We start from the raw sequence: 19,447 nt of genomic DNA on the forward strand, positions 1-19,447 counted from the left end.
AGGTAACATATAATAGACAAGTTACTTGTTATAGTCAGTTTTTCATCTCGGATCCGCTTTAACCACTTGAGGACCCACCCTTAAGGACCAGCGCTGTTTTAGCTGATCTGTGCTGGGTGGGCTGTGCAGCCCCCAGCACAGATCAGGGTGCAGGCAGAGCGACCAGATCGCCCCCTTTTTTTCCCCATTAGGGGGATGATGTGCTGGGGGGGTCTGATCGCTCCTGCCTGCTGGGTGTTGCGGGGGGGGCACCTCAAAGCCCCCCTCCGCGGCGAGATTCCTCCCCTCCCTCTCCTACCTGTCCACCCCCGGTGATCCGCGCTGCACAGGACGCTATCCGTCCTGTGCAGCCAGTGACAGGCTGTCCCCTGTCACATGGCGGCGATCCCCGGCCGCTGATTGGCCGGGGATCGCCGATCTGCCTTACGGCGCTGCTGCGCAGCAGCGCCGTACAATGTAAACAAAGCGGGTTATATCCGCTTGTGTTTACATTTAGCCTGCGAGCCGCGATCGGCGGCCCGCAGGCTATTCACGGAGCCCCCCGCCGTGAATTGACAGGAAGCAGCTGCTCGCGCGAGCGGCTGCTTCCTGATCAAGCAGCCTGCAGCTGGCGACGCAGTACTGCGTCGCTGGTCCTGCAGCTGCCACTTTGCCGACGGCACGGTATAAGCGTGCGGTCGGCAAGTGGTTAAGATGTCTACCTGCTGTTGCCTAGAAAGGTTTTCCAGTACAAGAAATACCTTGTTTTGCTGCATAAACGTAAAACTACTACATAAAGAAAACCAAGGCTAGCTACCATGTCTGGGGACTTGGCATTTGTAGAAAAATGACACTATCTTCTGCTCACAAAGCATTACCAGACTAGGTTGAGATGGGGGTCCTATAATTTTAAAACTATAATGTATTTTTCTAATAATAATAATAATAATAAACTAAAATAGGTTTTCAAATTTGCATTTTTTTCTTTTTTTGTATTGAACATAAATAAAAAACTGAAAAAATAAAACCACCATACATTCCCCTTGATTTGCAGTGACCAAGCATTTTTTTTTCTATCCACATGAATAGTTCTCATCGAAGCCATTCTGTGTGCTCCCCACCCCCCAAAAAACGAAAGAAATTCAAACATACAAGGAATAAACTAGTTTCTTTTTATATCAAACATTCTTGAAAAGGTGTTTGGCACAGTGCTAAATCATATCGTTAACACTAAGTATTTCAAGATACAATAAAATCGGGAGTTAAATCGTGTCTATGCCCTTTTAAAAAGGGATGAAAATAAAGATACCGGTTATTTCAGGCTATACAAAATGTATAAACAATATTTTATGCCTTGCGTCCAAAAAACGTAACTTTTACATAAAAGACTGCAAAATAATATAATCGGATCTTAAAACAGCTTTACATCTGAGAAATTCAAATGGAAACAGACAGGTAACAAAGAAGTAAAAAAATTTATTGCAGTATTGTCGCCAGCAGGCATTCTGGGATCCCTTTTCGTGTATAATTTTAGGGTGACCTTGTACATCAAAACTCTACATTTACAAATTAAAAAAAAAGAGATAAAAAGAAAAAAAACAAAGAGGGGGGGGGGGGGGGATGGGAGGGTGGTGGGAGGGGGAAAAAAGAAAAGAAAATCAAAAATAGTCTCCTGCAGATAGGTCATAGATACTGCATGCTTTTTAACCCCAACATAATAAATTATATACGTCCAGAACATTCTGCCATTTTACAGCCTGGAAACAAAAAATAATAAAAAAAAAAATAATAAAAGCATAAAATAATAAAATAAAATCTGATGCTTCCCTGGAAACCGGGCTAAGCTAAAGAAAGCCATCCGCTGCTAGGTTAAACTCCAAGAACACTTTATTAAGAACATTAACAGACTAATTTTCAACATTCACTTGTTTATTTTTTGTAATTTTTTTGTCGGTTTGTTTTTTTTTTAAACAGAAAGTATTCTTCAAGATATAAACAAATTTTTTGTTAAACTATAATACAGTGGGAGTAAAAATGTACTGAGAAGTTTTCTGCTGTACAACAGCGAAGGAAGCTCCCACAAAAATGTTTACCAAACATTTCCTTCAGGCGGCTAAGTTCCATCCTTTACGCTTCATAAAACTGATTTTTAATTCTTGTTTTTTTAAAATTTTTGCCAGAATGTTGATATTTCAAGTTTTTTTTTTTTTATGTGTTTGCCCTCCTGGAAATTTGGCTGCAAATATACAAACATATTATTAGCTGGAAGTTCCGTCCTTGGCTGCATACAGCGATCGTAAAGTCTGAACAACTTTATTAGTCAGCTTATTTCCGCTCGTTAGAGCTATTTTTTTGTAAATTATGTCCGACTCTTTGATATTATCGACCCAAGGCACAAGCTTTCGTCCGTCACGCCGTTTGGCCTCAGCCCAAGTGCCACTGTAGGAGCCTGCCATCCACTTAATGCTATAACCGTGGCTGGTTTTCTTAACAACTTTTGCAATTTGCGGCCGGTCCTTGTATTTCGGACAACAAATTGCAATGACATCCTGGGCTTCAACGGGTTCATTCATCTGCGCTCCCAAGTCTGAAGAGTCTGATAATCGTTTTGATTTTCTTAACTGCACGGAGCAGGACGTATCAATAAGGGAAAGAAAAATGGAAGATCGGTTTAATTGCTACATCATCATCATCAACAAAAAGAAACATCAAAAAGTGCTAAAATCCCCGGCACATGGTGAAATCACCCGAACACACACAGTCCACCCGTGGGATGCAGTTTTAACCACCAGTGCCCAGGGAGCATCAGGTCTCTAAACGTGTACCACCAACTTTTACTGCTACTGCATTCAAAATTAAAATCTATAAAACGTGTTACCAAAAAAAAAAAAAAAAATTATAGCAAAAAAAAAAAAAAATTAAAAATAAAAGAAAAATAGGGACAGAATAGAAGAGGAAATCTAAATTAAAATTACCTTTTACTTTGGATAAATCTCAATGTCTACGTTTTTTTTTGCGTTTTCCGCTAAACCCTTTCTACAAAAAAAGATGTATAAAAGGTTAAGTCTAGCTATGGAATCGCTTCTTACCGCCACAGCAAAATGTATTCAAATAGTCCTGACTTAAAAAAAAAATAAAGACCACAGCACAGGGACCAAACAATCATAAATCACATGTCACTCCTTATAAAACACAGGCACAGTTATGTATACATCAGGTTTTTAGTGTGCTTTTTTTTTTTCGTTACGAAACACTATATAAATTCCTAGCAGCAAATTTATTTTTTATTTTTTTTTATTTTTACATTTAAAAACTGATTAGACATATAACACCTGATGCATTTAATTGGCTAAGTGTTAAGGAAAAGTAGGTCACACTTTGTGCGATCCACATCCGTCCAGCACAAAATAATGTTAAGCTAATGGGAGCTTCAAAACAGCCAATCGCGTGAGCAAATGTAATCTTCCCGATGGAAGTCATGTGGCTTATGATATCAAATCAATGAAAGCTCTCATAAACCCTAACATAATCAAGGCAAGGTACACTAGTCTAGCGATGGTATGGAACAGGCTGTTGTCTTAATCAACAATACAGGGCTTTCTCTACAATGTAGACACACTATAGAAAAATGACTGTTGTAGACCAATAGGTCGATTGAATTTGTTTCAAAAAATTTTGATGGGTCCCCAATCTGGATTCTGATCAGTGCTGTGGGTATTGAGACGGTTAAAAGACAAGCCTCTGTTGTTAGAATATCCCAGCTGGACACTGCTCTAGCAACAGAGGCTTGGAACTGATCATAAAGAGCCAGGTAAGAGGTAATTTGGAAGTAGGTATAAGCCTTGTCCATTGACCATGCATACAACATGAATTAGTAGGGAGAGAACACAAAAGGGTCTTTCAGGCAGCTGCTGGCAGAGGAGCGAAGGAGGCTGTAGCTTAGGAGGTAAGAAGCTGGCAACAGACTTAGAGGTAGGAAGGACAAAGCGGAAAGAGCAAGGGTTGGCTTGAAAAGACCAAAGACTCATACACTCAGGGTACAGAGCAGAGGCATCCCAGAGGTTTGGATTAACCGAAACACATTTTTCGGCATGCACATCCCCAACCCAACATTATAAAAAAAAAATTAAAAAATACATATTATACTTTAAGGTTACTGCAAAACAGATTACTATCAGACATGTATAACGAGTCATTATAAATGGCTGGCACACAATGCGCAACATCTAGAAATACATCTAACAATACAAGTCCTTAGACCCAATCACTTTTTCACACATGATAAAGCAACCTAATATTTGAGTAACACAATGGTTCCTTAGTCCAGCTGTGGTTCCCAAGCCAAAATGCCATATTGCTCAGACACAGGCATGTGTAGATAAACAGAGGCAAAGAACAGGCAGAAAAAGCTCATTCTTCATTGCTAATGCTGGTTAGGCAAACTGTTTTTCTGCATAAAGGGGCCCATACACATAGCCGATTTTCTGGCCGATCAATTGATCGCAAATCGGTTGACCGATCGACCGTTGGGCAGCCGATTTCGATTGATTTCAATCGTTCTGGCAGGGTGGAAAAACCAGGTCGATCTGATGAGATTGCTTATCATTTTGCATTGTCCCTAATGGAAATCTGATGGCAAAAAAATGCCATCAGATCGATTTTCAATAGATTTCAAACTGAAATCTATTGGAATTCTATTCTAGTAAAAAATGTTCCTAAACACATGAGATAGAGAAGAAATCTATCTGATGATCGATCTGCTGCTAGTCTGACTAGATATGGCTGGGAAAAAGATCTACCCCTTTTAGTTGCGTTTGAAGTGTTGTATGCAATACTGCAACTGGTCATCTTCAACTACCTTGGCTCACTTTAAGGGGCGTTTATATAAGCAGTAGTGTGACACAGCGCAGAGCTCACACCGATGGCGGCACTGAGCTGTAACAGAAGAAAATGCACCCTGCTGAATTGTGTGACACATTTCCTGAGCCGATGTGACATGATGAGATAGAAGTGTATCTACAATGTCAACCATACAAATGACTGGGCTGCGTTCCTTTTTTTTTCTACCTGAAAGAGTTAAACATTCAGGTATGCAAGAGATAGTTTTCTCTAATCAGGACTTAATGGGACTATAGCGTAACCCTCACTGATAACTAGAGTCATAAAACTCTTTCCTGGCAGAGAACAATTTCAGAGTGCAGGTTATAAAGTTAAAGAGGCACTGTAGTGACAAATAGTAGAATGCAGTAAATTATTCAGGATACCCACTTTTCTGTTAATGTTTCTGGTTTCAGGATCAGAAACACTTCCTCTATCTATATACTGGTATGTAGCCCCACCCCTCCCAGTGATGCTCAGCCTAGGCTGATTAGCTATGTGGAAATTCTGCCACCCAGAGCATTATGCAGGTGCATCCAAAGCGGGTATCAACTGTACTGGCTTTGGAACATTTAGTAAACATTCCGCAGAGCGCAGCAGACAGAACAAAAGATGTTGGGACCTGTGCTATATTTCAGACTAATTCAGAGCGAGGTAAGCTATTTTATTCATTATATTATTTTCAGCATAGTTCCTTCAACAGTTTTCATATTTTAGCACTGTATTAAAAAGATTGTGAAAATCTGTCATTCAGCCGAGACAGTAAAACATTAAACCAACTTTTTTAGCTTATAAAACTGTGGGATTCTATACAAAAGGTGATTTTTAGGCGTGGGAGGACGCGTACAATTGTTTATCTCATCAGTAGATTTTAAGCTTAGTTTTCCTTGAACAAAAGCAATAACAAGGCAGTGCTGTGTGCACCACAACCAGTATAAACAGGTGCTTGAGGCAGAGTGATTAAAACTGGAGTCCGCTAAACGTTTGTTTTGTCACTTCCAGCTTGTGTGTGAAAAAGTAACAGGGTCACAGTAATAAGGATTCTTAAAAGTAAACATGTAAAAAGATCAGCAAGCTACAATTATTAAAGCAGACACAAATGTTAATCTTCTGGCTAAAATACTTTTTTAATTCACCTAGAATAACTATTTAAAGGACACCTGAAGTGAGAACAATATGGAGGCTGCCATATTTATTTCCTTTTAAGCCATACCAGTTGCTTGGCTGTCGTCCTGGTCTGTTTGGCTGCAGTAGTGTATGAATCATACACCAGAAACAAGCATGCAGCGAATCTTGTCAGATTTAACAAAAATGTCAGAAACACCTGATCTGCTGCATGCTTGTTCAGGGGCTATGGCTAAAAGTGTTATAGGCAGAGGATCAGCAGGAAAGCCAGGCAACTGGTATTACTTCAAAGGAAATAAACATAGCGGCCTCCATTATACCTTTTGCTTCAGGTGTCCTTTAAGCTCAGGTATTTTGGCTTTCATAAGTTTCATGCTTGTTGCAGATCAGTGGATAAGTGAAAGTCGTAGCCAGAGGATCATCAGGCAAACACTATTATTAGAAGCAGTTCAGCAATGGAACTTCCATGTTCCTCTCTTTATATGCGTACTATAAAGGACATTTGATCTGAGAGGGATATGGAGGCTGCCGTATTTATTTCCATTTAACCAATACCAGTTGCCTGGCTGTCCTACTGATCTTTCAGGCATCAGTAATGTCTGAATAACACACCTGAAACAAGCATGCGGAAAATGCGGTCAGGCAGTCAAACATCTGATCTGTATGTTTGTTCAGGGTCTATGACAGAGTATTAAAGCAGCGTACACACGCCGGACTTTAGGCAACGACGGGTCCGTCGTTGCCTCCCGCTGGGTGGGCGTGCCAGCGACAGTCCGGCGTGTGTACGCTCTGTCGTCAGACTGATACGGCTGTTTCTGAGCGATCCGCCGGGCGGATCGCTCAGAAACAGCCGTATCAGTCTGACGACAGAGCGTACACACGCCGGACTGTCGCTGGCACGCCCACCCAGCGGGAGGCAACGACGGACCCGTCGTTGCCTAAAGTCCGGCGTGTGTACGGACCTTAAGAGGCAGAGTATCAGCTGGACAGCCAGGCAATTAGTATTGTTGAAAAGGAAATACATTTGGCAGCCTCCATATCCAATCTGGTCAGGTGTCTATTGATAGAATGAGACTTGAGCTAAAATCAAACCATTCCTGCCCCCTCCTCCCCCCCCCCCACCCCCATTGAAGCTGCTCCCATTTGCCATCTCACTATCTCTAGCCATGTGGTGTTGTTGAAAATACTAGTGGGCGTCAGTTTTGCCTAGCCAATGAGAGCAGGGAGTGTGCAATTTATAACACTCAAACAGTTGGAGACAAGCTCACTTTAAATATGAACTTTCTGTATTGCACCAAAGCCATAGTATTTCACTATCCAACTGCTGATAAGGCAACACATAATTCAATACTATACATTGAGTTATACATGAAGGGACCAGTCACCTGTGGGCAGAGCTGGCAGCCATATTTGTGGGCACAGAAGGCATCAAAGCAATCTATCCGTGTGCACAATGCTGGAATACACCAGATGGCCGATTCCACCAAATACAGGAGACAGTCTTCATAAATCTACACAGGACCATTCATATAACAGTCACAGCATGGCTACTTACCCCTGAAGTGCCCCCAGCTTTCTCCTCACCATCACTTTCTTCCTCCTCTGTTTCAGCCACATTATTTTTGGGGCTGTTACCTCCCAGCAAGTTGGTAATGGCTTTATTTCGGGCATCTGTGCTTGCCGAGACCTCTCCCTCCTCCTCCTCTTCATCAGGGTCCAAGTGTTCCATTAACAGCTTGAACTAGAAATGAACATATAATAAAAACAGGGCATGAGGATGTGGGCTGGAGACAACATACAATGAAAACAGAGCATGAAGAGGTGGGATAGGAAATGAGTGGCAAGTACTGTGGCTGTGTAGACTGAAGGTCTGGTGCACATAAACCAATGCTCAACATGAAACACTCCGGACAACCGATCCGATAAAAATGACAGATTGACACAATGCTATTTTCCGTCAGATAGATGAAACAAACAACATTTATATTGTACTTTTCTCCTGGCGGACCCAAAACGCCAGAGCTGCAACCACTAGTGGCAAGTGTCTGTGTACCAGACAGACTTATAAAGTATACAAAGACATGTGATGTCTGTACAGGCATCAGTATGAGTCTGGTGTGCATGAACTGTCTCTGGCTGAAGGAGGAAAGCCAAACCTGTCATACAGGGCTCCTTCCTCGTTTCATCACTGTTTATTTGCTAAACGGCTCTCTGAACAGCACCGGACAAATCACTGCTATAGGAATATTAATCATCCACTCCTAACCATTAGATACACAGATACCCAACACTTACATCCAGGTATTGTTTTGCGATAGTCCTCTTGATGTCATCATTGAGCTTCGCGCAGGTCATGTCCCTCTTGAGAAACTCCAACGTCTGCTTAGGATGAAAGTGGACATTCATTTTCCGGTTGATAGCCTTGTCATATACTTTTGCGGACTCTGATGGAGAATACTTCTGGATTTTACTGGATAAGGGATACAAAAAAAAAGATTTTGAATACAAGAAAAGCATACTGTTATAGTGACAATGTAGCATATATGAAATGAAAAGGGTTATTCAATAACTTAATACAAAAGGTTACAGCATAATCCATGTCAGTCGGAGGTCAACATCTCTGGACTGAGCACCAAAAGAGCTGTGAGCCACGATCCTGCAGACGCTGCGCTACCCTTACATTTCCTGCCTCTGTAGACTACTGCGGATCACCAACACCGCTTCTGATCAGTGTCACACTACTTCCATCTAAATAAACCTCACCATTCTTTAACCCTCTACTTAAAGGATAGTTTAGTCCTTAACCGATTTGGAAATTGACCGGAGCGTGTTTGGGGAGGTTGTTGACCATACTCACCCATTGGTGAGAGCAGCCAGTGCTGCTGAGGAGGCAAGACTGAATAGTAAGCAGCTCTGTCACTAAATGGACATGCAGTAGTGACTGTATACAGGATCTGGTGTACAATATGAGGCCACCACAGTGAATTGCATTGAAAGTTCTAAGACTTCTATCGCTACTGCGTTTACCTGTCTGAGAATCCACAGAGATTTTTTAAATGCTGCTTCAACATTAACAGTAAGAGTATTCCTTGTGAAGAGTTTGCAAACTCGATGAGCGGTGCGGCGTCTTGTGGCAAGCAGCTGAGGACATAATCCACGTCATCCTCGTCATCGGAATCCGACTCTGCGGCTGCCCGCCTCGTCCGCGTTCTCCTCGGCCGGCTAACCTCCTCTTCACTCTCGCTGCTACTGTTTTCTTCTTCCGATGAGTCTTTCTTTGCTTTTTTCTTGGATGTCTCACCTTTCACCATGGACTAGGGAAAAAAAGGAAAAATATAAGCTCAGTTTGGAGGTATTAAACCAAATGCTAAAAAAAACAATAATGTATGAATGATGTATAATGAAATCTATATGTGAGCGGAAACCCTTAGACAGGTACTTTCACAGACCTCCTGAGTGACTGAGATCCCTTGATAGCTTCTATTGTGGCAATGAACCCTACTGCCCGTCTTACACCAGAATTAAGTCATAAGCAGATTCAGCAGGCTGTGATTTTTCCTATTGGATTTCTTGTGCAGGGATTTCAGTGCATTCTGCAGTGATCACTTTGGTAGGGATGTTGCCCAACAATTTACGTGTAATAGAGACACATTTGTGACAGGCAGATAGGTATAGGTGCACGGCGGTGTAGTGGTTAGCGCTGTTGCCTTGCAACGCTGGATCCCCGGTTCTTATTCCAGCCAGGGCGCTATCTGCACAGAGTTTGTATGTTCTCCCATGTCTTTGTAGTTTTCCTCTGGGCACCCCGACTTCCTTCCACATCAGAATCAGAATCAGAATCTTTATTCTCGCCAAGCACGACTGGGTCGTGCCCGGAATTGGGCTTGGCACGTACAGGGGACTGATACAGATACAAATACAGATACAGGATGGAACATGCAGGAACCAAAAAACAAAAACAGATGCAGGGGAACACAGTGAAGCATCATTTACAAATCGAAAAACAGAAATCAAAAAATACATCCAAAGAACAGGCAGAAAGTACTCTGGAGCTAGATCACCGTCCATGTGCAGTGTGCCTCAGTTCAGCGTGCTATAGTGTGGCTTGAGTTTGTAGGGTGGGGTTGGGGATGGGCAAATTCGTGAGAGAGAGTTCAGAAGGCTGACAGCAGAGGGAAAGAAACTGTTCTTATGTCTCGAGGTCTTGGTGAGGATGGACCAGAACCGGGGTCTTCGGCTCGAGGGAAGCTGACTAAAAAAGCGGTGGCCTGGGTGCGAGAGGTCGTTGGTGATCTTTAATGCTCTGGTGTTCAGCCTGGAGTGGTAGAGGAGGTCCAGAGTAGGAAGGGCTTTCCCGATGATCCTCTCTGCTGATCTGATGATCCTCTGCAGTTTGAGCCTGTCGCTGGCGGAGGAGCCGGCATACCAGACCAGGATGGAAGTGCATAGGACAGATTCAATTGTAGCAGAGTAGAAGTTAGACAGAAGTTTTGGGGCCATACCAAACTTTTTTAGTTGGCGAAGAAAGAAAAGTCTCTGTTGGGCTTTCCTCTGTGTAGAGGCAGTGTTGGCTTTCCACCTCAGGTCACTGGAGATGGTTGTGCCCAGAAGGCGGACGCAGGGAACTCTTTCCACTTCCTTGCCGTCAATACGCATTGGAGGTAAGGTGGGAGCACGCCTCCTGAAGTCAATGATCATCTCCACAGTTTTTGCTGTGTTAAGGACCAATCCGTTCACTCTACACCAGTGGCAGATACTGTCGACCTGGTGGCGGTACGCCTCCTCATCGTTATTGGTGATCAGACCGACGATGGTTGTGTCGTCTGCAAATTTGATTACTTTTACAGAGTCTGACGAGGATCTGCAGTTGTTCGTGTACAGAGAGAACAGAAATGGCGACAGGACACAGCCTTGTGGGGCTCCTGTATTGGTGGTTCTAGGTAGTGAGGAGATAGTTCCTACCCTGACGACCTGAGATCTGTTGGTGAGGAAGTCTGTGATCCACCGGCGTAGGGACGGGTGGACACCTAGCGTGACGAGATTGTCTTGTAGTATTAAGTTAATTGGCTTCCCCGAAAAATTAGCCCTAGACTATGATACATACATATACAGATGACTACGGTAGGGATCAGATTGTGGGCCCCTCTGAGGGACAGTTAAGTGATAAGACGATATACTCTGTACAGCGCTGCGGAAGAGGTAGGCGCTATATAAATAGTAATAATTCTAGCGACAGGCAGATGGGGATAGGTGCATTCTAGTGACAGGCAAATATAGATAGGTGAACTCTAGTGACAGGCAGATAGGGATAGGAACTCTAGTGACAGGCAGATAGGGATAGGTGCATTCTAGTGACAGGCAGATAGGGATAGGTGCATTCTAGTGACAGGTAGATATAGATAGGTGAACTCTAGTGACAGGCAGATAGGGATAGGAATTCTAGTGACAGGCAGATAGGGATAGGTGCATTCTAGTGACAGGCATATAGACCCCCCCAATTCCCGGGGCAAACATCCTCAACCATCTTGGTCGTGGATTGTGCTGCCCTGAGAGGCAGAAATATCTGCTGTAGCTCTGCCTCTCCTGACATCAATCGCCGTGCGGATCTCCGCCTCTCCCCCGCCCCTTTTTGCGGAGGAAGAGTGAGAGGGGCGGGGAGAGGCGGCGATTGACATCAGTGGAGGCAGAGCTGCAGCTGAAAGCTCTGTCTCTTTCAGGAAGCGCCGGCCGGATTGCCCCCCGGGGATTTGGGGGGTCTAAAGCCCTTGTTTTGCGGCGGGGATGCGGAGGTTAAATCTAATGAGAGTACTGAAGCAAACTAGAAGGTAAAAATAGCAATTTTTGTTCACTTCAGTCTCTCTTTAAGTTGAATTACTGAAATAAATAAACTTTTGCGTATCTGAATGCTAAAATGATGCACGACCCTGCTGCAGTGCACAGCAGTTACCAGCTGCTTGGGAATGCTTTACATTACTTGAAAGGAAACGTTTGGGCTAAGGACCTATTTACACTTAAAGAGGAACTACAGCCTAAACAAACATACTGTCATTAAGTTACATTAGTTATGTTAAGTAAAATAGATAGGTAATATAATCTCTTACCCTCACTGTTTTAAAAGAACAGGCAAATGTTTGATTTCATGGGGGCAGCCATCTTTTTGGTTGAAAGGAGGTGACAGGGAGCATGAGACACAGTTCCAACTGTCCTGTGTGCTGATCACCCCTCCCAGTTGCTAGGCAACGTGAATAACATAAGAAATCCCATCATGCTTTGCACAGCATCAGGGAAAAACTGCCGGGCAGGTCATTTGATGGGTGGAGCTTAGCTAAAAATGCAGCTAAAAATGATGCTTTGGTAAGAAAAAAACGTTCTGATGCTGTGAAACTGTTAGGGCCTGTTTCCACTACACGCAGATTGGATGCAGAAAAACTGACTCCAATGAATGCCTATGGGAAAATCTGCATCAGAAAAATCGCGTCTAGTGGAAACAGGCCCATAGGCATTCATTGGAGTCAGTTTTTCTGCATCCATTCTGCATCCAATCTGTGTGTAGTGGAAACAGGCCCTAAAAGAAACACCAAGCCTTTTCAGTTCTGCTGAGTAGATTTTTAGTCCGGAGGTTCACTTTAATCAGTTGCTGTCAGTTATCACTGAAAGGACAACTGATTTTCAAAGTAATACCCATGTTTTCCTATGGCACCTTTCACACTTAATGCATTTTAACTGAAATCTTTTTCACAATGCATTGCTAGAGAGAAGAAAAAAAAATAACGCTTGCTAACTGATTAAGTGTAAATGGGGCCCAACTCACCTCTCTGAATGACTGCAGGAGATTACTACCGGAAACTGATAATGTGATGTCTATGTGATGCATAATAAACAGAGGCTCTTCTTGCGTCTGATATGGAAAAGCAGCTAGATTGTCCGCTATGTACACAAGCATATTCACATCCGTTTTCTGTAAAAGAAGAAAATGATTGCATACATCAAAGTACAAGGCTAAACATAAAATGCCTGAACACAGTATTATCTCAACTCTGGTGTAGTAAACAGAGTATAGTAAACTACCTCGCCAGGTCCCGAACAATCTCCATTGTACGTTTATGGGAGCAACGCCTGGTATAGTAAACTCTGATATAAATAAGACCTCTGTTATAGTAAACGGTTTTTGGCCCCTATGTGATGCTGACTCTGGATATAGTAAACAGTGGCCGGGGCATGCGTTATTTGTCAGTGTGGTCGGCTGTCGGCTGCTCTCTTCACGCTGGTTGCAGGTGAGTTGATGCCTAATAACATTTGTAAGAGATGAAGAATAGCACTAGCATTGGATATACAGTACTGTACAAATATGCAGCCTGGGAAAAATGAGGAATACTGTGAACATAAAAGAGAATGCAGTGTTACCACTTCCACGTTGCAACCACTAATAAAAGTATTGTCACAGTCCTCCCACTGGATTTTATGCACTCCCGGGTATCTCTTCCCTTGTTAGCGATCATGCTACTGGTTGTCTGTGGAGCGCAGTACAGGCTACTTTCACTTGCAGTGCAGATCAGAGCAGGCCTACTCACTGCAAAACTAATGCCAGTGGAGAGGAGAGTGCTAAGTCCAGCCAGCGGAGGTATCAGATCATATTACAGATGCGAGTGACTTATGATTGGCTGCATTTTGAAGAGAGGCTGCATGGTTGGCCCAAGTGTGAGCAGAAAGTTGTTCAGGAAACGAGCTGCAAGACTCGCCCGTGGAGGTATCGGTGCCACTCACAGGAAGCGAGTGGCTGCCCCTATTCAGTGACGGCTGCAACTTTTAAGGAGTCCTGGATACTGTACCAGTGATTTGTCCAACCTGGCTATGCAGCCTTAAGGTATACCTAATCTTGTAGTTTATCAAAAGTGAAGGTGCTTGTACTGTACCTCCAATTAGAGGACAGAAATGGTGCATTGCAGCAAAGAATGCACCAGGGCATGCTGGGCCATTTCTCGGACAATTTCTTATATAGTAAACTTCTGATATCGTAAACCACTTTTCCCAGTCCTTTGAAGTTTACTATCACGAGATTATACTGCATTTACATTAACAAAAGCCATTTATTTACAGTGTTGCAAAATATGTTGGCTTTTCATAAATAAACTATGACAATAAGGTCTGGTTCACACTGGACTCCGAATCACTGTTTACCCCCATCGGAAAGCTACGGATCAACAGACGTCGACAGATCCTAAGTATAGAATCTGTTCATCAATGTCCGTTGTGAGCAGTGGAGTGCTCCATTTTGCGGGACATGATAATTCTGGGCACCGGGCAGGTCATTGACTATGTACTCTATATAACCGAACTGATTAGGTACCCTATAGGAGAAAACTAAAGGCAGAACATGAAGGGTGCCATTGCTAACTTTGTTTTAAAAATGCCACTTGCTCAGCTTATCCTCTGTCTCTAGTGTGTTCTGAAGGACCATAATGTGCTCTCACTCAACTAGCTGCATGCTTGTTGTGATGCATCTGACTCAACAAAAGCCAGGCAAATGGCATTTTTAAAACAAGAAAGCAAATACTGCATGTTCTATATTCCAGAGACTTCAGCACCATTTTAATCACTGCAGCACAGGCTGAAAGGTTGCAGGGTGTTTGTGCTTACCGCAGCATCATCAAACAGGTTGAGTAATGAGATCAGGAAAGCTCGTCTGTGCTGGCGATTCCCACGAATCATGGAATAAAGGTGGGCGCACAGGGCGCTGCTGGACTCGTCCTGCCGGAAGCCACGGACCACGCGCTTCGAGTCTGAAATGATAGCTTGCTGCACTAGGTAGGACATCTTTATGCCAGCCACCGCTTTCATCTGAAACAGAACAGAACAGCGTTACAGGGCAACCAATACCACCACAATGTGGAGGTACAAATCATATCACAAGACTGTCAGATCACATGACGGCAGTGGTTAACCACCTCTTTGCGACCGCAGTCCATGTGATTTATTTAACCACTTGTGCTCTGAAGTGGTTAAATAAATCACATGGACTACATGAAAAACACGACCATGTCACATCATGTAACTGTATATAATTAGACATGGACTGGAGTCCACCATGACAGAACTGGGTGTGCTGTACTCACGTGGATGAATCCAGTGTATTTCTTGTCAATTTCCACCAGCTGCTGATCTGCCTTGTTCCGCATGGATGGCTCAGGGTCGGTCCCCATAGCAATCAGGTATGGCACGCACTGAAAATGTAGCAAAAGGAGAGGATCAATGTAGTCAAAGAATCCGGCGGCTCGGCATCGCACTTCATTCTCGCTACAGCACAGTCCCCAGTATCTGGCACTGGCGGGGATTGCTGATGCCGAATACCTGTGCCCAAATATTGCCAAACTCCCCCCTTAGATATTTACCGAGCCTCCAGCGATGTGTGGCAGTCTCCCTGTATCTCCCCGCAGGCTCCAAAACGTCTTTCCGGCTTCCAAAGTGCACGAAAGCCAGAGTATCAGCTGACTCGCATTGGGTCATGCAACACGCCGGCTTCCGTACACAGACGCCATAAGCTGCTAGGAGCCCGCAAGGAGGTACAGGGAGACTGCCAGCCATTGCTGAAGGCTCGGTAAGTATCTGCCTGTCAGCACCCACAAAAAGCCCCCTAAAAGAGGTCCCCGTTATCCCTCAGGCATGTCGGTTAGGTCAGACTTCCGTTTGCCTGAATTACGGATATCAGGGACTTTGCTGCATAAGTCCTTTTCACTATTAATGCAGAAAACATTTGTTAGGTTGTAATGTTATTGCTTATAGGATGATCCTAGGTCATTCTCAGGGCTGTGGAGTCTGAGTTGAAGCAACTTTGAGTACCTGGAGACGTTGGATTCAATAAACTGAAGAGCCAGATGATTTTTGTACCAACTCCACAGTCCTAAAGTATTAGGCTAAGGAGTCGGAGTCTGAGTAATTTTGGGTATCTGGAGTCGAAGGTTTCATAAACTGAATCGGATGATTTTTGTACCGACTCCACAGCCCTGGTAATTTTGAACTAAATTCTACCAATGACAGCACAAGAACGTGACGGATTGAGGATCAGGAAGGCTCTATGGTATCCAGAGCCTTCCCACTACTTAGATATCTAATAAAACTGAAGCAGCTTCTTCACTTTAGTATCTCTTTAATCTGGAACCAGTCCGACGAAGGCTTTTTATAAGCTGAAAGCTCACTGTTTATCCATCTCTAAGTTAGCCAAGAAATGGTATCATCCTGATTCAAAACTTCTTGCTTTTACTCATGGCTAACACGGTACAACACTTTACTGCTTCTTTAATCTGGGTGTGAAGTCTGTGGAGTGAGGTAAAAATGTCAACTTTTTATACATACAACTATACCAGTTGCTTTCATCTTTAGCTTATTGCTCGGTTTGTAAACATAAGGTACGCTTTATGCGTCTGACTTCCTACCATTCTCTTTCCTGGCATCACTACTGGTCAGAAAGAGGCCACCCATTCCAGCAATGGAGGATGCTGAACAAGTGGGATGGGTGGGACAAGTTTAACTTTCTTGCAAACTACTTGCGGAAACAAAATCATATGTGGCCAAGGTATTACATAATACAGCAAAGCCCTAGTTATCTGGATCAGGCACCTGGAAGTATCAACTAATTAGTGTGCCCGAGTAGATACCTCAGGTCAGGTGACTCGCCGGGAGACGTCCACGAAGGACATTGGAAAGCCACTAGGAGTTTCAGGAAGGCTAGAAGACGCCGCTCACGTGCTCATAAAGTATTTTATTCTACACCAGATTGGGAAGGTGCGGGTTGTACTTTTTGGGCCAGGCAAATGCCCGACGGAGCCAGATCCTGGGGACTTTTCTGTACTGCTGAAACAGGACACCCATCTAAAAATAGCCCACCAGACCTGCCTCTGCTCCGTCAACCCAATCAACTGAATGAAAAGATTTTCTACTTAGATAGTAAATTTGCTCACTTCTTTTTGGAAATCAAATGATAAAGGAGTGTAGCAAAAATGCTATATCCCCTTTGGGAATGGAGCCCCCTCCATAGTCGCTATTATCCCCGGGCTGTAAGTGGGCAGTCAGCTGGTTTCTCACCTGCACAGGATGGATGAGGCCCTGGTTCAGAGTCAAGGCGATGACATTAAGAGCGAAGTGCCGCACACTAGACTGCTTGGAAAAGAACGACTCCAAGACCTGTTTGAGGTAAAGCTGCATAATGGAGCTGCTCATCCCTGAGGAAATATCTCCCATCTCCTTCAGATCTTCCTGCTTCGAGAGCTTTTTCCCTGTAATTGAAACAAGACATTGCAGTCAGCACTAAAGGTGGGCATACAGTCGTTAGATTAGCAGCAGATAGATCATCAGATAGATTTCTGATCTGTCTGATGTGTTTAGGAACATTTTTTACTAGTATGAAATATATTGAAAATCGATCTGATGGCCTTTTTTTGCCATCAGATTTCCATTAGGTCCAATGCAAAATGATAAGCAATCTCAACAGATCGACCTAGATTTTCCAGCATGTCAGATCCATTGAAATCGACCTCAAATCGGTTCAGTGCATGGGCCCCTTAACACTAGGTGTCCATACTTGGCTCCCGACTGACCCCCTTGGTTAAATCTCTTGTGGCAACTACAAAGACCAGCCAATCACAACTTACAATCTCTGTCTGCCTGCTGCATCCGTGTGTCCTCCTCCTGCAGATACGTCTGCAGATTCTTCAGAACTTGGATTTTAAGGTTCACAGAGGAGTTCTTGTCAGACAGGAGGTTATTGTACAGGTTTTTCACTTCCACCTCAAACATGAGAATCGGGTGTTGAATAAATGTAAACCCTGTAAAAATCAACCACACACATTAATACAATACATATTTTTTAAAAACAAAGTAAAAAGGACATCATCACAAATGACAGTACAATGGAACCTTGGTTTGCAAGCATAATTCGTTCCGGAAACATGCTTGTAATCCAAAACACTCATATAAAAGCGAATTTCCCCATAAGGATTTGTGTAAAAAAAAAAAAAAAAGGATATCTAAAGAAAGGGAAAGAAGTTAAATTTGTCCTATCTGGGACTTCTTGCACCCCACCTAAGGTAAGGTAAACTGGACTGTCCCTTGCTTCGAATATACTCGAAGCAAAATTGGGCATACAATAGCTCTACCAGCAGTGAGCATACTGGACTTCAGAGGCAGAGGATTACTCTGGAGTGTTGAATCACTTTGTACAAACACTATGTAGTAGTGATAATGACAGTTTTTGCATTACCCTTCTGTCCCAAATTAATCCCCCTACTACACATATGCACAAGGTTCTTGTAGGGGGAGTGGAAATAATACAGCACTAGGAGGAATACCATCAACATTGTTGCGACCTAATGATGATCTCTAGGGTTTTTTAAAAAATAGGTACATTACGGGTCAAAAAATCCAGCAGGTCAGAAGGCCAAACCACGACAACTCCTCCCCTTGTGCGCCCTTTGCTTTTATTTTGCTACTACCAATTGCTCTACACATGCAGTACAGATACTCAGAGGCATCTCTGGCTCAGAGGGTACAAGGGCCGGTTCTTAGAGAAGGGTAGCCACCAATTGATGATGCGGTGTGTGTGTGTGTGTGTGAGCGCGTTTGAGGTCGACCTTATGGCAGTCCAGCATGTTTGCAATACATGTAAATTTGAATTGCTTTTATGATGCACTTTAAGCAAGTTCTGTGTTTGTATCAATAAAGTTTGACACATATGAGAGAAAGCTAACTCACCAGCTCCAAGTGCTCCAGCTGGTGCCCCAATGTCCTCTCCATGGTTACAGCGCTTACACGCAATTTTGATTGGACAATGATTTGCCAAATTTACCACCTCCATGTTGTATGGAGATCAATAGATTTTGAACAATATCAGCATATTGAGTAGTATACTCTCCTACTACATGGAGGTGATAAAATTGGACCAGTGTTTGGCCAATCAAAACTGAAAGTGTCTATCAGGCTTAAGATACAATGTTGGCAGTACAGAGGGGTTCTTGGGTAACATTTCATACAAAGGAGTACAATCTGCAATAATGCTGGCAAGCAGTGTTCAATCACATCTCCTTAATCGTCTCCTATCAGATTTAGGAGTGTCACGAATGGCAGCAGGGATTAACCCAAGTGACCATTTAAATGGAGGACACAGTATAAATGCTATGCAAACATCGCTTGTGCCGTTCACGGCGTTCCCACCAGCACCAATCAGGCAAATCACAGGCACAAATGATTTCTATTCCACTGTTTTTTTGTTTGTAATATTGATCATACATGCCATATTAATAGATTCTAGGTTTATATTTAATATACAGGTAGTCCCTGACTTAAGAACGCCGAACTTACGAACGGCATAGATTCAGTGTTTCCACTGAACAAGCCCGAATTTTTTTTTCATATTGGACTTGTAGTTTTTGAAAAAAAATCGATTTTAAAAAATTCAAAGAAAAAAAAATGGCTT

The 19,447-nt window shown here is 43.2% G+C and overlaps 1 protein-coding gene across 8 annotated transcripts in view; it reads right to left on the reverse strand.

Moving 5' to 3' along the window:
* Positions 1-1,435: 1,435 nt before the first annotated feature.
* Positions 1,436-19,447, reverse strand: part of NIPBL (NIPBL cohesin loading factor) — a 205,443-nt gene continuing 187,431 nt past the window's right edge. For 5 of the 8 annotated variants that reach the window (XM_068250774.1, XM_068250739.1, XM_068250720.1 and 2 more), the window contains 9 exons: positions 17,628-17,801; positions 17,062-17,252; positions 15,096-15,203; positions 14,620-14,820; positions 12,794-12,940; positions 9,010-9,296; positions 8,278-8,452; positions 7,538-7,723; positions 1,436-2,600 (listed from right to left, as the gene is read on the reverse strand). In XM_068250774.1, the coding sequence (XP_068106875.1) occupies positions 2,238-2,600; positions 7,538-7,723; positions 8,278-8,452; positions 9,010-9,296; positions 12,794-12,940; positions 14,620-14,820; positions 15,096-15,203; positions 17,062-17,252; positions 17,628-17,801 (1,832 nt within the window). In that variant the 3' untranslated portion in view covers positions 1,436-2,237. Of the gene's footprint in view, positions 2,601-2,950; positions 3,016-7,537; positions 7,724-8,277; positions 8,453-9,009; positions 9,297-12,793; positions 12,941-14,619; positions 14,821-15,095; positions 15,204-17,061; positions 17,253-17,627; positions 17,802-19,447 lie in introns of those variants that run through there. The other 3 variants (XM_068250765.1, XM_068250748.1, XM_068250756.1) reach the window with 2 other exon arrangements.

The sequence above is a fragment of the Hyperolius riggenbachi genome, chromosome 1, assembly GCF_040937935.1.
Source record: "Hyperolius riggenbachi isolate aHypRig1 chromosome 1, aHypRig1.pri, whole genome shotgun sequence".
Classification (NCBI taxonomy): Eukaryota; Metazoa; Chordata; class Amphibia; order Anura; family Hyperoliidae; genus Hyperolius; species Hyperolius riggenbachi.